Raw genomic sequence first — 17151 nt, 5'->3', positions numbered from 1 at the left:
ACTTATTGCTCCTCAGTCGAGATAAGGATCAAGGCTGAAGAGTGGTTGGTTGAAAAAACCAACACTTATTACTCCTCAGCCGAGATAAGGATCAAGGCTGAAGAGTGGTTGGCTGAAAAAACCAACACTTATTGCTCCTCAGCCGAGATAAGGATCAAGGTTGAAGAGTGGTTGGCTGGAAAAAACCAACACTTATTGCTCCTCAGCCGAGATACGGATCAAGGCTGAAGAGTGGTTGGCTGGAAAAACTAACACTTATTGCTCCTTAGCCGAGATAAGGATCAAGGCTGAATAGTGGTTGGCTGGAAAAACCAACACTTATTGCTCCTCAGCCGAGATAAGGATCAAGGCTGAAGAGTGGTTGGCTGGAAAAACCAACACTTATTGCTCCTTAGCCGAGATAAGGATCAAGGCTAAAGAGTGGTTAGCTGGAATAAACAACTTTTTGTGATCTTCAGCCAAGATAACAACCTAGGCTGAAGAGGTTGGTAGGTATGACCAGAGATTTCAAGGATACGACTGAGATAGTTATCTCGGCCAGAAAATGTTACACTACATTCAGATTACATTTGGAAAGTATATACAAAGTATGGAAGTAAACCGAACAAACAGTTGAAACAAAAAAAAGATTTTCATTCACAATCATCAAACAAGTACAAGAGGGGGGGCTCAGCCCGGTTACATACTTCGTTAGCAGGAAAAAAGAACGAAAATACAAGATCAAGCAAAGAGGTCATCAAGATCCGCATCCAAGTCAACTCGGAGCCTGGTTTCAGCAAGAAGCTCGGTCACATTGATAACCAAGTCTTCCACTGGTGGCTCTACCCTAGCTGACTGAACAGCGGGATCATTGACGACTGGGGCAATGGTGGGCTCAGATTCTTCTTCGTCATCTTCAGCTTGAAGAAATTGTTGTTGAATGGCTTGGGAATACTCTGCCATGTAGCTCGGTATGTTGTGTGAAGGAGGGTTTTGAAAGACCTCGGTTTCTGGACCATGACCGAGCTGTGCTACCGCCGCCTTCCACCCACACTTGAAGAATATATCTTTGGTAACTTCGCACAGTTTGATATAAGTAGTCTCGCCCTTCTTGTAGCCGCGGTCTTTCACGTCTTCCACCTTCTTCTCCAATTCTTTTATCTTGGCGTTCTTTTTTCCTTCGAGCTTGGCTAGCTTGCACAGATATTTATCTTTTAGCATGGCCGCAGCCTTCTGCTTATCTGTTTCGGCTGAGTTGACAAGACTGGTTAGGCGAGCTACTTCGGCCTGTAGCTCGGCCATCTTCTGCTTGGATTTTTTTAGCTCGGCCGTTTTCGCGTTGGCCTCTACCATGGCCTGCCTTGTGGTTTTTCGAAGTTCTAGTACGCGTTTGTGGGCGATGTGGTTCTTCTGTAAAGCTTGCAAAAGGAGAAACAATTTTTAGATGAACCGAGCAAAAAGACGTTGAAATTTGGAGAAAGAAAAGAACTTACCAACACCATTGATTTTGAAGCCGAGCGAATGGCCTTCAGCTCGGTGAGATGATCGTGGTAATCCATATCGGCTGGAAGGCAAACACTCTTGGCCAGATTAAAGGCCATGGTCTTTTTCCGCGACCACTGAGTCGGAGTCAGTGATAGCGCGGTTCTTGTATGTGACCTTAGGCACCCACTTGGAGGAGCTAGCTCGGTCAGAACGCTCCGGTTGTGGGCTTGGTGGTGTGGATTGGGGTAGGATGGTTTTATCTTCGTCGACAAGGTGTGGCTTGGTTGTGGAAGTCCGAGCACGCTTGCTTGGGCGAGATGATGAAGGCCGATGGGTTGGTAGGGCTACTACGGTCTCTTGTGTTTGACCGGCTGGTGGTGCCTCAGGTTGGTTTGTCTCGGTGATGAGGGCCCTAACCGCTCTCTTCTTGGCCATCTCTTGCTCTACTATTAGTGGGATTAAATTGATTTGAGGCAAGGTTGGATCCGGCTCTAGTGAAGGCTCAAGGAGGAAGTCTGTGACCCTGGTCTTTCTCCTGCTGTTGTATTTGTAGGTTGGCTCGAAGTTAAGAAGCTCGGCCCAACTTCTATTGGTATGTTGTAGTGCGGCGCGAAGTGCAGCTAAGTTAGGGTAGCTGTACTGGGACTTGAGAAAGTTCAAATCTGCATAAAGAAAAAAGACAACGGTTAGTCCAGTCAAGAATGAGAAAACCGAAGTAAAGAAAGACATGAAAATAAGCCGAGGTAATCCTACCGGCTACACCCTTGTTCCAATTTATTCTGTCACCCGGGATCTGGGCTTCTTAGTCTTCAAAATTCCTAGAAACCTAGAAGAAATCATCGTCGTTAACATCTTTGTCTGGGGTATTCTTTATTATTTTCTTATGACGGCGCCTTATTCTTAAATAATAAATCCAACCGTCCTCGTTTTGGCCTAGAGAGTACTGATGGAATATCTCGGCTAATCCTAGGTTAATGCCAAGCCGGCAGTTTAGCTCGGCGACACCATTTATTATGCGGTATGAATTGGTGGAAAGCTGGGTGGGGCAGAGGTTTGTTTGTCTAAGGAACTCGCAAAGAAGAGGCTGTACAAGGAATCTAAGTCCGGTTTTTACAATGGAAAGGAGGGTAAAGGGAACAAAGCCAGGGTTTTCCCAAGGTGTGGTATCTAGTTCGGCTAAGGTAAGATGGACATCATCGGGGATATGGTAGTCCATTCGGAACTCGGCCATAGCCCCTGGTGAGTTTGCTAAGAACCTATATTTTCCCATGAAGTCAAAAAATTGTGTATAAATTAGTTGGGTGCTAGCTCGGTCGTGAAATGACGCTGAGTAGCTCAGTTGAACGTTCAAAGGAGTGCCTGGGCAACCTAGTCAGAGTCTGCAAAGCGCGAAGGAAAAAAGTGTTAAGCACAGATCGATGGACCGTGCTAAAAGCAAAATGGAAAAATAAATGTTGTCTTAGCTCGGCTATAAGAAATACTATCCATTCTTAGCCCGGTTTGAGCAAGGGACTTTAGTCAGGTTAAGTAATGGGAAGTTCGTAGCCCGGTTGTAGCTTATGGTGCAGCATTCTTAGTTCGGTTCTTTACTAAGTCAGGGAGCTGGTTTAGCCCCAAGTTACAGCTCGGTCGGTGGTTGAGGCTTTCTAGCATGTTATTGCGCAAACTTAGTATGGTTCGCTAGCTCGGCTAACTGAGGCAGAAGGTACATAGACCTATTGAAACTACAAGAATGGCATTAAGTTTTAGTTCGGTTGTTTAGTTTGGCTAGGTTCGCACCTAATATAAACAACTTCTTAGTCCGATTGGAGTGTGATTTTGGATCTAAGACGTCCCATTTCAGTTTGTTTGCAAATCCAGTAGGTGTGAATACTATTCAAAGAAGTTCTTACTCATTACAGAAGAAACTATTTGAAGAGTGTTGTGAGGAAACACGTACATACAAATGGTACATGTTGCCAGTCAAATGGAAAGCAAAAGAGGATTGAGTTACTTATAGATTGAAGAAGGGAAGATGTAGATCTGAAACCACGAGGATGGTCTTGAAGATGCAAGCTTCACAGGTGCAAAGGTTGCAAAAATAGAGGCTCAAGCAAGAGAGAGAGAGAGAGAAGATGGACAGTGCAAGTGAAATGGTTCGATGCATAAGGCTTTGTTTTGTGAAAAGGAAAGGGAAAAAAGGTGGGACTGTTCAAAATACACGGAGTACGAAGACGGCATGACAGCTACGTTGGGCCAATAGGAGTCTGCCACGTGTCTATGGAATAGAAATCGATTCAGTTACAGCGACTGAAGAGACGTTTTAACCGGACAGATTGGTAGCCCGGTGTGAATTTAACTCGGTTGGGAGGCTAAAGTTTTTAGCTCGGTTGGAAGGCTAAAGTTTTTTAGCTCAGCTGGTAACAGGTAATCCCTATCATGCTGCACAGATGGAATTAAGGGGCAATTGAGAGGGTAATTTATATGTAAATTGGGCCGAGCTGAGTAATGGGCCGTTCTGTTGGCCACAGTAAGAAGGACCTTGTAGTTAGCCCGGTCTAAAAAGAGCCTTGAAGTTAGCTCGGTCACCACGATCAGAATGGTAGTAGTTAGCTCGGTCGTACCATTATGAGCCAAGGTATTTTGGGTTTTTACTCAGGACCATGCTATTGAATAGCCTGGTCCAAGCACGCTATGGATAGCACAGTCTCAACAGGTGAAACCGAGATACAAGCTGTAAAAAGAAGAGCCGAGCTAGTTAGAGCTTGGTCGTTTCTGCCAGTTTAGCATGGTCATGTTAGCTCGGTCGTAGTGATATCCAACCATGGTAAAACCATCTCATTTGGTTTAAGTAGTGAGGAGAGTGTTGAAAGATAAGCATTATCTTTCAGGAGAGTGATTCGTAGGATGACTCTATATGGAGGAGTAAGAGTCCTACTAGGATTGTGTCACATTGAACCTATAAAAGCTCACAACATCACCTATGGAGAGGTAACATACAACTTTTATTTTCGAATACACAGAGCTTTTTGTCTATTTGTCTATTTTGTTGACTTAGGCATCGAAGAGGTATCTGGCACACACCCGCCGGCTAGCTCACGTTTGTATTTTCAGGGAGTAAAGCGACGACGTTTGGAGGAGTGCAAACTTGATCAACAAGATTATACGAGAATATTATTTCGTGCTCATACAGGTATAATAGTCCAACAAACAATAAAGGACCTCATGGAATAAAAATATAAATATATGGGACTAATTAGGATATAATTTTTCTTAGTAGACTAAATGGAATTTATCAATAAAAAAACTCTAAAATTTTTAAATAAAAATCAAATATTTAAATATAAATTCATAAATAAAATGTAATTGTTTGAACATCAGCAACCATACCAATCATAAACGGTGTTGGAGAATTCTCAAAAAAAGGTTATTTTTAGAGATACTTATGTGTAGGTCCTTATAAGTGAACTTATTATTTAATAGGTCCTATGAGAAAAATTTGTTATAAAAAAGGTCACTAATTGTAAGTTTTAGCGATAATTTATAAAAATGATGACAAAAAAAGTCACTAATTGTCAATTTTTAGCAACATATATAAAAAATTATTTTTAGCGACAATTTTACCAAAACTTATTTTCAATAAGATTTGATGGGAATTAAGTCCAATTAGTAGGACATATTAGTAGTTTACCCTTATTTTTTAGTTTAAAAAGAAAAAAAAATCATTAAAATTGATTTTCATTAATTAAAATTACATAAATTTTGTAACAATTTTCAAAATATATTAACTTTTGTGACTTTTCAAAAAATAAAACTAAAAAGTAATGAAAACGTAAACCCCAAACCACCACTTACCATAGGACTCAATTAACATTATCTAATTAATATATTTATTGATATTTTGGTTAAAGTAGTATTTGATAAATTAAAAACTCAAAATTGAATGTCAAACTTTTTAATTTGATAAAAATTTAAGTATTAATTTAAAACAAGTTATTTAATATGTATAAGATAAAAGAAGATTGAATATTTTTAAATTTTCTCTTCTAATTTTTAATTGTTGGGGTGACGTAAAAGTGGTGGTGACAGTATTAGTGGTGGCCATGCTGCTAATGATGATGTTAGTAGTTGTCGCAGGATCGTGGTTGTGGTGATGGTCTAGGGTAATGTAGTGGAAGTAGAGAAACGATGATGGTTGTGATAGTGGCTACGACAATGGTAATGAAAGGTTGTGATAGCAATGATGGTAATAGTAATAATGATCGTAATTGTATAATGGTGATAATAAAATGATGATAGTGCTTGCAATGACGATGATAATAATGGTAGAGGTGGTGATAATGGGATTTTGGTGATATATGCTTTGGAAAATAAAAAGGTAGAAGTTATGGTTTGGTAAGGGTGAGGTGTATTAAAGATGACAATAATAGTGTTGGTAAGGGAAAGGTGTGGAGGCCATGGGGAGCCATATGTGAATGTTAGAGAGAGATTAAAGAGCGAGAAATGAAGGATTATTAGGGTTTGCAAACATCTTAAAGAGAGAGAGAGACAGAAGAAAAAGAGAAGGTCAAAGTGGGGCAAAAGTGGGAGGCCGAATCGTCTCCCGCCTTTCCCTGCGGCTATTCCTGTGGTGCCCAAAACGACGTCGTTTTGGGACAAATTTTCAAAATTTCAAAAAAAAAAAAAAAACAGAATCAGAAATCAGAGAAGAGAAAGAGAGGAAGAAGAAAGAAGCAGAGAGGAAGAGAGAGAGAAGAAGAAGAAAGAAGGCACCACTGCAGGCCTTTCTTCACCCACGGCGCAACCATCTCCCCGCCATCGCCGACTACCAATAGCGTCCGAATCTTGTTGTTGTTGTTCTTCTTCTCCTTTTTCCTCCTCCTCTTTTCTCTCACTAAAACTACCACCCCAGCAACCATCTCGATTTTTTCTCCTCTTTTCTTTGCCGCCGATCATCGTTGCCGTTCCCCTTCGGTCGTTCCTTGTCGATCTTGGCTGGATCTAATGTTTGACTGTTTATATTGATCTAATTTTTATTAATTTTGATTTATCATCAAGTGTTATTCTGTATATATATATATATATATATACATCTGTATATATATACATACATCTTAGATTTTTGGTGTTCAGGGTATTTGTATTGTTGTTCAAGCGTTGTAATTTGGTTATTGATGTGCAAGTGTTTGTATTGTTCTGGATGTTTAAAAGATTATTAGTGTTTCGGGTGTTTGAAGTGTTTGCATTATCGTTCAAGTGTTTGTATTGTTCTGGATCTTTTCCATTTTGAATTTGGAATTCCACAAAGTGGGTTTGCATGAAGTTGTTTTCAAGCCTTTGATCTATGGGGATGTGAATAAATTAGCTTCACAGATTCGAGCGGTTAGCTTCACAGATTCGAGCGGCTTGAAGAGGTGTTCTTCTCCTTCTCTCTCTTCCTATGTGCTTGGCTCCTCTTTCTCTTCTCCGATTTATGATTCTGTGTGTTTTTTTTTTTTTTGAAATTTTATCCTAAAACGACATCGTTTTGAGCACTGTAGGAATGACTGGAGGGAAAAACGACAGAGGATTCAGACTCCGAAAGTGGATGGGAAAGCAAGAGGCACTTGCGATAGTAGGAGGAGGTATAAGAGTGATTAGGCTGAAGTGGGAAGGCTGCCAATGAGTTAGGGTTATGAAAGGCGAAAAAAAAAAAAAAGAAAAAAAAAGAAAGAAAAGGTAACTTGTTTTGGTATTTTACAATTTTATGTTTTGATCCCTTTTTGAGAAACTTCAATGTATATTGTATTTTTTTTATTAAAATTTCAATATTTCCTTTTTCATTCCACTGTATATCAATTTTTTCTAAAAAAAAAATGTTGACGTGAAAGTCTTAACAGATAAATCAATTATCTATTAGGTCCTATAAAAATATTTTTTATCAATTACTATTAAAAAAAATCATAAATTGTTAATTTTCAACGTCTATTTGAAAATTTTATTATAAAAAAGTCACTAATTACAAATTTTAGTGACAGTTTTAAAAATCTTCACCAAAAAAGTCATTAATTTTTAAATTTTAGCAACAATTTAAAAAATTCGTCAAAAAAAATGTTATTAATTACAAATTTTAAAGACAATATATAAAAATTGTGACAAAAAAAAAATACTAATTATCAAATTTTAGTGATATATGTAAAAAATCATAATAAAAAATTATTTTTACCAATAATTTTACTATAACTTATTTTTAATAAAATTTATTAAATTCAATTATTAAGACTATTAATAATTTATCTTTAAAAAAATTCATATAAATCGTTTACAACTATTTATTAAAAATAAAAAAATATAACAATAATGTCACAATCACAAAATATCCTTGTCTAACTTTCCTTTCACTTTTGTTCCAAATAAAAAAGACTTTGCTTTCACTAAAAACGCTGTTCACCTTCACCTTCACCTTCACCTTCAAGCTCCAAAGCTTCCATAGCTCAAACCACACCACCTCTTTCTCTCTCTTTATATATTTCCAAACACCACCCAAGAAAAACCTAACAATGGCAACTCAAAACACCTTCTTTTCTCTCTCTCCTCTCTTCCTTCTCCTCCTCTCTCTCCTCTGCATCTCCCTCCTCTCCGCCGCCGACGACTCCGCCGTCATGCTCACACTCGCCTCCTCCGTCTCCTCCGCCCCCTCCGACTGGACCGGCTCCGACTACTGCTCCTGGACCGGCATCAACTGCGACAACTCCAAACGAGTCACCTCCATCAATCTCGCTTCCCGGTCCATCTCCGGTTCACTCCCTTCAAATCTCAACCAACTCTCCAATCTCCAAACCCTAGATCTCCAGCAAAACTCTCTCTCCGGAACCTTACCTTCTCTCTCCAATCTCTCCTCTCTCCAGCAAGTCTACCTCGACACCAACAATTTCACTTCAATTCCATCTGGGTTTTTCTCGGGACTCACCAATTTGCAGATTCTGAGTCTCAGCAACAACCCTAATCTCGCGCCGTGGACGATTCCAACCGATCTGACTCAATCGAGTAGCTTGAGCACTTTTTACGCCAGCGCCGCTAATATTGTGGGTTCGATTCCAGATATCTTTGGTTCGTTTCCCAATTTGCAGAAACTTCGACTCTCTTATAACAATCTTACTGGTTCGTTACCGTCGAGTTTTGGGGGATCGGCGATCTCGAATTTGTGGCTTAACAATCAGTTATTTGGGTTGTCTGGTACTATTGACGTGTTGTCTTCAATGACCCAGCTCTACCAAGTGTGGCTTCAAGCAAATGCATTCGTGGGTCCGATTCCAGATCTCTCGAAATGCACCAACCTGTTTGATTTGCAGCTCAGGGACAATCAATTCACTGGAGTTGTGCCTCCTTCATTCATGGGTCTTACTAAATTGGCTAATGTGTCTTTGGTTAACAACAAATTGCAAGGTCCTGTGCCTGTGTTTGGTTCTGGAGTTACGGCTACGATCGGGACTACCAATAGCTTCTGCAAGAGCACTCCTGGGCCTTGTGATCCCCAAGTGACGGTGCTTCTTGCTGTTGCTGGTGCATTTGGGTATCCCTTGACTCTGGCTCAGTCTTGGGAAGGCAATGATGCTTGTTCAGGATGGACATTTATCAATTGCAATCAGGGCAATGTTTCGGTTGTGAATTTCGGGAAACAACGGTTCTCCGGTACAATTTCGCCCGCCTTTTCGAATCTGACATCGCTGCGGGATTTACTTTTAAATGATAATAATCTCACGGGTTCGATTCCTGATAGCTTGACAACTTTGTCACAGCTTCAAGCTCTTGATGTGTCCAACAATAATCTTAGTGGCCCAATACCTGTTTTTCAGCCAACAGTGAAGCTTACTACCACTGGTAATCTGTTACTTGGGAAGAATACAACCAGTGGAAGTGGAGCAAGTGGTGGAACATCGGGTTCTGGATCGAATTCAACCACGCCCAGTGGAAGTCCATCAGGGACTTCAAATGGGTCTTCCGTATCAGTAGGTATGATTGTTGGTATTGTGATTGCTGTTGTTGTTTTTATTGGTGTTGTATTGTTTGTGTCTTACAAATGTTATGTCAAGAGACGGCGTCAGAGAGTTGGGAGGGTTGAGGGTTCTGAGAAAGGTTCGGAAATGGTGAAAGCTGCGGTAGTGGGCGTAGCAAATGAGTGTGGTGGAGGCCCGAGTGAATTACAGAGTCAGAGCAGTGGTGATCGTCGCGAAATGCCTGTTTTTGAAGGCGGGAATGTTTTGATATCAATCCAAGTGCTTCGGGAAGTGACAAACAACTTTAGTGAAGATAATGTCTTGGGTAGAGGAGGATTTGGAGTTGTTTACAAAGGGGAATTGCATGATGGGACTAAGATTGCTGTGAAGAGGATGGAATCTGGGGCAATGGGTACCAAAGGAATGAATGAATTTCAAGCAGAAATTGCAGTCTTAACAAAAGTTAGACATAGACATTTGGTTGCTCTTCTAGGTTACTGTATCAATGGCAATGAAAGGCTTTTGGTGTATGAGTACATGCCACAGGGGACTTTGGCTCAGCATTTGTTCGAGTGGGCTGAACTTGGGTACTATCCTCTTGCTTGGAAGCAGAGGGTGACAATGGCATTGGATGTTGCCAGAGGGATTGAGTATCTTCACAGCTTAGCACAACAAAGTTTCATTCATAGAGATTTAAAACCTTCTAATATACTTCTTGGGGATGACATGAGAGCCAAGGTTGCAGATTTCGGTTTGGTTAAAAATGCACCTGATGGGAAGTACTCTCTTGAGACGCGGTTGGCAGGAACGTTTGGGTATCTTGCACCTGAGTATGCTGGTAATTACACTGTTTCCTTTTACTTATTTCCTTCTCTGTTATAGAAGTTACATTGAATTTTACATAGGATTTTACAGTAACAACCATTGAAAGCAAAACTAGATGTGTTAAATTGTACCTTTTTGCAAGTATCAACTGCTCTAGACATAACTATCTTCTTTAATGAATTCCTTGAGTGGTTGGCATTTATGGTCCTGTTTTTCTGGAATACTGATAGTTGATATAAGCTATTATAAAGGCATTAAAATGCTATAATTGACAACTTGTGTCCAATTAGTCAGATCATTAAGCAATTGGCCTTTGTTTGCTTATGCCGTATTTCTTTTGTTTTATTGTTTCTTGTTGATTTTCTTTTCAGAACATTTTACAGAAATCTGTGACCTTATAACATATCTCTTTCAGTTATACTTGTAACTCCCTTTGTAAATAAACTGTCTATGAAACTTTACTGACTGAAACTAGCTTGAAAAAGTTGTTGGCCATTTTTTTATAACTGTACACATCCTTGTTATTTTTCTATGTTCTGTATTACAATTTTATAAGTGTGGTTTGTAAATTGTTTGTTTTTCTGAATTTTTTTGAGCCTTTAAGCTGTCTTCAATTTTAACTGGGATTAAAGCTACTTTGTTTCGTCAACGTCTATATTGTCAGTCCTAAAATGCACCCAATCTTTTTTTTGTTGTTGTCGAACAGCTACAGGAAGAGTGACTACAAAAGTGGATGTTTATGCGTTTGGAGTGGTTTTGATGGAGATAATCACAGGAAGAAAAGCCCTAGACGAGTCTATGCCAGATGAGAGATCTCAATTAGTCACATGGTTCCGCAGGGTCCTAATCAACAGGGAAAACATTCGAAAGGCTATTGATCATACTCTTGACCCCGATGAAGAGACTTTTGAGAGCATTTGCAAGGTCGCTGAGCTGGCAGGTCACTGTACTGCTCGTGACCCTTCTCAAAGGCCTGATATGGGTCACGCTGTTAATGTCTTGGGTCCACTTGTGGAGCAGTGGAAACCTTCATCCAATGGAGACGAAGAAGGCTACGGCATTGATCTCCACATGAGTCTTCCTCAAGCGCTTCAAAGATGGCAAGCCAACGAAGGCACTTCCACAATGTTCAATGATCTGTCCTATGGCCAAACCCATACGAGCATTCCCTCAAAACCTTCAGGGTTTGCAGACTCATTTGATTCAATGGACTGTCGATGACAAAAAATCAAGATTAAAGTACTCATGGAAAAAGGAGAGGACGGTACAACCTTGTGAGGCAAGTTTCCACACGGTCTAGTCCTTTCTGTTGCTGAAGAATACTATGGTTTTCTTAAATTTGTTGGGGTTTTTTTTTTTTTTTTTTCATTTCGTTTTTACCTGTATCATATATGTGTACCCTTTTTTGTACGCTTTTCTCATGATAATGATCTGCATATGTTTGGATTCTTTTAGAGCTGACTAGCTGTTTTGGAAATGACATAGGAAGAACAAAGAAAGAAGATTTGTATCAATTTGTTAATGATATATTTATTATTTTTTTCCCTTATGATCTATCTATACTTGTTGATGTAGACATATGTACAAGTGTATGGTATGTTTGATTGGTTTTCCAGGCTGTGTAAAAGTGGTGGAACCAGAAATTCTGTAATATGACAGCAAGGTTTAGTGGGTATTGTGGACCAAAAATAGGCTTGGACCTAAGCTGGCAAGGAAGAGTGAGCAAGGAGGGTTTTATATTAGTCGATTGTATTGCTTTTGAGTTCATCATATGTATGTTTTTAAGGAGTTTGATGGGGTTGGGTTTGAAAGTAATATTTTAACATGGGATGAGAAAGCAGAGATATAGAGGGGGTGCATGTTGTGGTGTTTTCTGTTTTCGTTTGTTGTTTTTATAGAGTAAAAGGGAAGTTTATTGAAGGAGACTTTTGTTTGTGTTGCACATGGTGGGGACCTTTCCTGAATCCTTTTGGTTGGTTGTTTTTTTCCGTTATATAGAGGATGGAATTGATGGTTTTTTATTCATCCAAAAAAGGAATTGATGGTTTGGATACTTAACCACAACATGGAACTATCATTTTTGGAATAAACATGATGGGGCTTTTGGTTGAATTAAGGATGTGATGGCACGTCTATTTCTTTTTCTTGATTCCCAATTAGTACAGCACTTCAGTAGTCAACTTTAATTAATTAAAGTTATTTTGTTTGCTTGTTTTAGTTTTCCTGTTGGTGTTGTTTATTTTGATTTTCTTCTCTGTTCGAGGTTGTTATTCTGTACTGTATTGCATACTATACTTTGTCTTATTATGAATGAAGTTTTTATATTTGTCACCCAAAAATATAAATATATATATTGATTATATTAATTTAATGGTTACTTTATCATTTTGACACAACTAAATTTCACATCATCATTATCTAATAAATTTTGCATGTTGAATGAGCATTTTTTATCTCACTAATTTTGATTAGTATGAAAATTTTCATTTTAATTTCTTACTAAGTTTTTTGTTTTTTGATTTATTTGAAGATGCTTAAATTGTGATTATCGGGATAATTTAATTTTTGTAATTATAATTTTTAGTAATTTTTTGTGCTTTTGTAATTTGTAGAGTTTTTTTTATAGTTTTAGTTGAGTTTTAGTTTGTGGAAATTGTGAATTGTATTAGGGAGAACAATTGGGTAAAGTGTTTGTGTTGCCGCTTCATTTAAACTATCCAATTTGAAAGTGACATGTGACAGGTAAAGGATATTTTGTGGAATTTGATAAGATAGTGAAGAGTCCAACCTTCAAAGAAAGATACCCACGTGAGCCGCGAATGCAAGTTTTCAATCGATGAAAATGCTGAGCAACATGCGAGAGGCACATGAAGAAAGAGTTAACAAAGGACAGTTGCTAGCGATTACACACAAGTACGGAGAGAAGATTATGGCCCCAGAAAGTAGCGAGAAGGAAGGAGATCATGGTGAAAGATAGCAGCGTAATTGCTTCAAAGACATCAGAAGAAGGCTATAAATAGATGAAGGTAAAGACTAAGAAGACCTCGACCAAATTCAGACTCTACGTCTTTATCAATTTTATTTATCTTTAAATTTCAACAATTTATTTTTATGCACTATATTTACATTTCATAGGAGTATATTAACTTTGTAATTCCAAAACTTGATTGGTTTAAAGTTTCGAAATTGCCTTTACTAAAGGAAACATTTTGTAATTGTTTATTCAATCTCTCTCTCTCTTTCTCCCTCTCTCCCTCCTATTCTCTAACGAATTTGAGTCAAAACATTGGTTCATCTTTTCAACACAATATAGTAAAGTCTTTTTCATTGAGGCTAAGAGAATCTTAACACAATCGCTTGATAAAATTGGCATTTATTATATGTAAAGACTTTCAGATCCTTACTATAGACCGCCCAAACTCGCTCCGCGCGCCCCCCTTTTGGAGAGGGCGCGAATTGTAGTTCTAGTAACTACAATTCGGACTCCTGTCACGGTTCTGAATCTAATCTCATGAAGTGTAATGTAAGACTGATAAATCACCAAAGAGTCCAAATTCGACAAATCGTTTTAGAAAATCGATTTTAAACAAAAGCGCCGAACATGGGCTGCTTTGCCAGATTTCAGAGTCGCTACCTAAATATTTTATTTTTGAGAAATTTAGGAAACCCTGACTCATACCTAAGGCCACATGTCCGTCATCACCAAAGTTGTCTCGGCTCGAAAACTTGTGTACGAGGGGGGAATGTCATGAAATGAACACCCCCGCTCGCCCGATCAAAGATCGGCCTCTACTAAACATGATATGTTGTTTTTGAAAACACATGTGTTCTTATTCCGGTTATTAGCTAACTTACTATATGATGTGCACAGCATACAAGTATAGACTCAATCGCAAGAATTGGAACAAAATATCTCATGTTTGTTTTTCGAAAATGGTTTGAAAGTGCTTCTCGCAAGTAGGCTAAGACGTGAATTTGTTGCCCTCAAGTGGGCTTAAAACATGATGATTTGTCACTCTCAAGTGGGCTTAAAACGCACATTTTGATGAATTGTTCCAATTCAAGCAATGAAGCATTCATCCACAGGCATTCATACAGTTAAACACTTAAACAGTTAGCCTCATGGCAAGCATGCTATCATGGCAGTCACTTACACGCATGCAAGGATGCTAAAGCATAAATACTCACAGTGTACTTCGAGCTAAAAAAGAATCTAGTTAGAAATCATGCATGATCCTAACTATACAAGATGCTTAATGCAACATATGCAAATTTGTAACTAAAATAGGCTTGGCTGTCTAGAATGGCATATGAATGCAACACTTGATAACATGCTCTGAAACACATATTCAAGAAAGTGTATTGAAATACAAGGCAGTTTGAATGATGTGCTGAGCCCGGTGCATGCAATACGAATGAATGATGCACGCATGTAAAACATAAGTATGCTAATTGAAACATGCCCTAAAACTAACCATAAAAAACTGGTAAATAAAAGGGAGAAAGACGTGGGGTTAGAAGACATTCACACACACACGCACACTTATTACAACATTTGCCCTCTCGACGGAGGGTCCGAATAAATGAGCTAAGCTAATCTAAGCTAAGCTAATAACTAATCTAATAATCTAATTAGACTAATTATTACACAACCAAATTGAATAACTAGCTACAACTAATTATTACAATAATTAACTAATTAATAAATTAATTAATTAAATTACAAATTCAATGCTAACTAACGAGTAAAGCACTAAATTAAACTACTTCAGCTCTGGTTTGAAGATGTTGAACATGTATGCTCGCATTCGGTTTCTCGCCCTGAAAAGCTTTTTGGTTTGCTCTCAAGAGACTCTGCTTGCAGGGTGTCTTCCAGTTTTTGTTGCTGAAACTTACCAAAACAGTGTTGGGAAGTGCACCAGTGGCCTGCCGGCCATAAATGGTGGCTGCCGACCCCCCTGTCGGTCAAAGATGCACACTGCCGATGTAAACACCCCATTTTTGACCGACCTTAAGACTCAGACGTCACTGATTGAGCGCTTGGTGATATTGCATATTATGCTCGTTCTAAGGTTTTAGAGTCTCGGCTGCGAGCCTTGCCTCCGGACTTCTAGACTCTTTCGTGTCTTGCCTAGGTTTGCGAACCAGGCTCTGTTTTCTCTATTTTCTCTTCCCGAAGGGAGAGAGAGGTCTCTCGTAGATCATCTCTCAGTGGCCGTAGGCTACGTTTCGTGGTCGTAGGCCATTTTTCCCATTTGGAGCCCGGTTTTCGATTTTTCGGAGCCGTTGGCCGTGTGCCTGGGTTCAGGACCGCCTAACCACCTCCGTTTGCTCCGGTTTTTGGTATGTAACTTATTTCCTCCCTTTTGAGGGACACTGTGGCCCGAGAAACTAACTTCGTGGTCGAACGCCACCCCCGGTGCTTAACAACCAATTTTTGGGGCCCCAGGCCGCGCGTTTCGGCCCCCGAACCTCCGTTTTGCATCCATCTTGGTTCATTTTTGGTGGAGACCTTATTTTCATTGTTAGAAAGCTTGTAGGAGGGTGGGAGGCCAGCAATTGTTCTGAAAGCCAGCTTTATTTCTTCATCGCTCTCCATCGCCTGTTTTTCCTCACTTGAAAGCTAATGTTGACCACCCCGGGGGTACTTTCTTTAGCTCTAAACCCCATATTTGTGTTGTACACACCTGGGAGGCCACCAATATGAATAGGCCGACTAGCAATTGTCTCTGACCCTTTTGAATCCCTCTAAAAAGCTAGCTTTTCTCTCTCCTGGGTCACTGTTTCTGGTTCTTCTCTACAAGGTTGTGATGTGCTCATCTGGGAGGCCACCTTTCTAGGTAGGTCGACCAGAAATTATGATTGACCCTTTTGACCCCTGGTCGGCCGACCAGGGGAGGTGGCCGGCCGGCCCCCGGAACCTTCTGAACCTGGTCGGCCGGAATGCTCTCACCTGGTTCCTTCCAGCTGTATCCTCTGTTTCCCCCCAGATCTTGTATCCGATGGGGGGTCTTTTGGGGGGGAAACTTGAATTTGATTTTCCTCCCCTTTTCCTCCACTCCTTTCCCTATAAAACCAACACTTCCAACTGCATTAAAAAAGGTTAGAAAAATTGTTTTGAGCTTGGTATACACATCTCTCTCTATCCCTCTCATCCAAGCTTCAAAATACCTTGGTTCTTGGCCATTTCTACACCAACTCCTAGCCTATCAATCTACACTCCATTCCAGCAACTTGAGGCTACTTTCCAGAGGTGAAGAGCTCCCAAACTTGGCCCAAAAGTTGTTGAAGCTTGGTTCTACAAGGGTGAGTCCCATTTTTCCTCTTTCTTGCCTTGTTTTGCATGCTATCTAAGCCATACTTGCAAGATTTTTTGGGCTCCAACCCAAACTATGAATAGTCATATTTTGAGCCCCTTTTCATGTTTGATTAAGGACCTCCTGCTGTTTGAGGTCTCGTACTACCACTTGCCTCTTTATCTCTCTTTTAGGCCAATTTTTGCATAGTATTTTAGGCTTATTTGTGAGTTGTTTTGGACTTGGTCATAAACTATAAAATAACTTTTTTTGAGCCCCTCTTCAACATTGTTGAAGAGATCTCCTCTGTTTGAGGTCTCCTACTATCACTTGCCTTTTTATCTCTCTTTTAGGCCAAATTTTGCATAGTATTTTAGGCTTATTTGTGAGCTGTTTTGGACTTTTCCATAAACTGTGAAATATCTTGTTTTGAGCCTCTCTTCAACTTTTTTGAAGGGATCTCCTCTGTTTGAGGACAGAAGCTACCACTTGTCTCTTTACCCATCTTTTAGGCCTTTTCTTGCATGATAGTTTGGCCTCATTTGTGATTATTTCGTGGCTTGATGTAAACTGAAAAGTGCCTTTTTTTGAGCCCCTCTTCAACTTTGTTG

The 17151-nt window shown here is 39.6% G+C and overlaps 1 protein-coding gene across 1 annotated transcript; it reads left to right on the top strand.

Annotated features, from left to right (window-relative positions):
- Nucleotides 1-7843: 7843 nt before the first annotated feature.
- On the top strand, nt 7844-13471 carry LOC114311327 (receptor-like kinase TMK4). Its single transcript, XM_028257456.2, has 2 exons — nt 7844-10257; nt 10951-13471. Exons 1-2 carry the CDS (start codon nt 7983-7985, stop codon nt 11463-11465), a joined length of 2790 nt encoding a protein of 929 aa, XP_028113257.2. The 5' UTR covers nt 7844-7982; the 3' UTR covers nt 11466-13471.
- Nucleotides 13472-17151: the final 3680 nt, after the last annotated feature.

The sequence above is a fragment of the Camellia sinensis genome, chromosome 7, assembly GCF_055761805.1.
Source record: "Camellia sinensis isolate YWXY chromosome 7, ASM5576180v1, whole genome shotgun sequence".
Lineage (NCBI taxonomy): Eukaryota > Viridiplantae > Streptophyta > Magnoliopsida > Ericales > Theaceae > Camellia > Camellia sinensis.
This window is presented reverse-complemented; position numbering and strand designations above follow the sequence as displayed.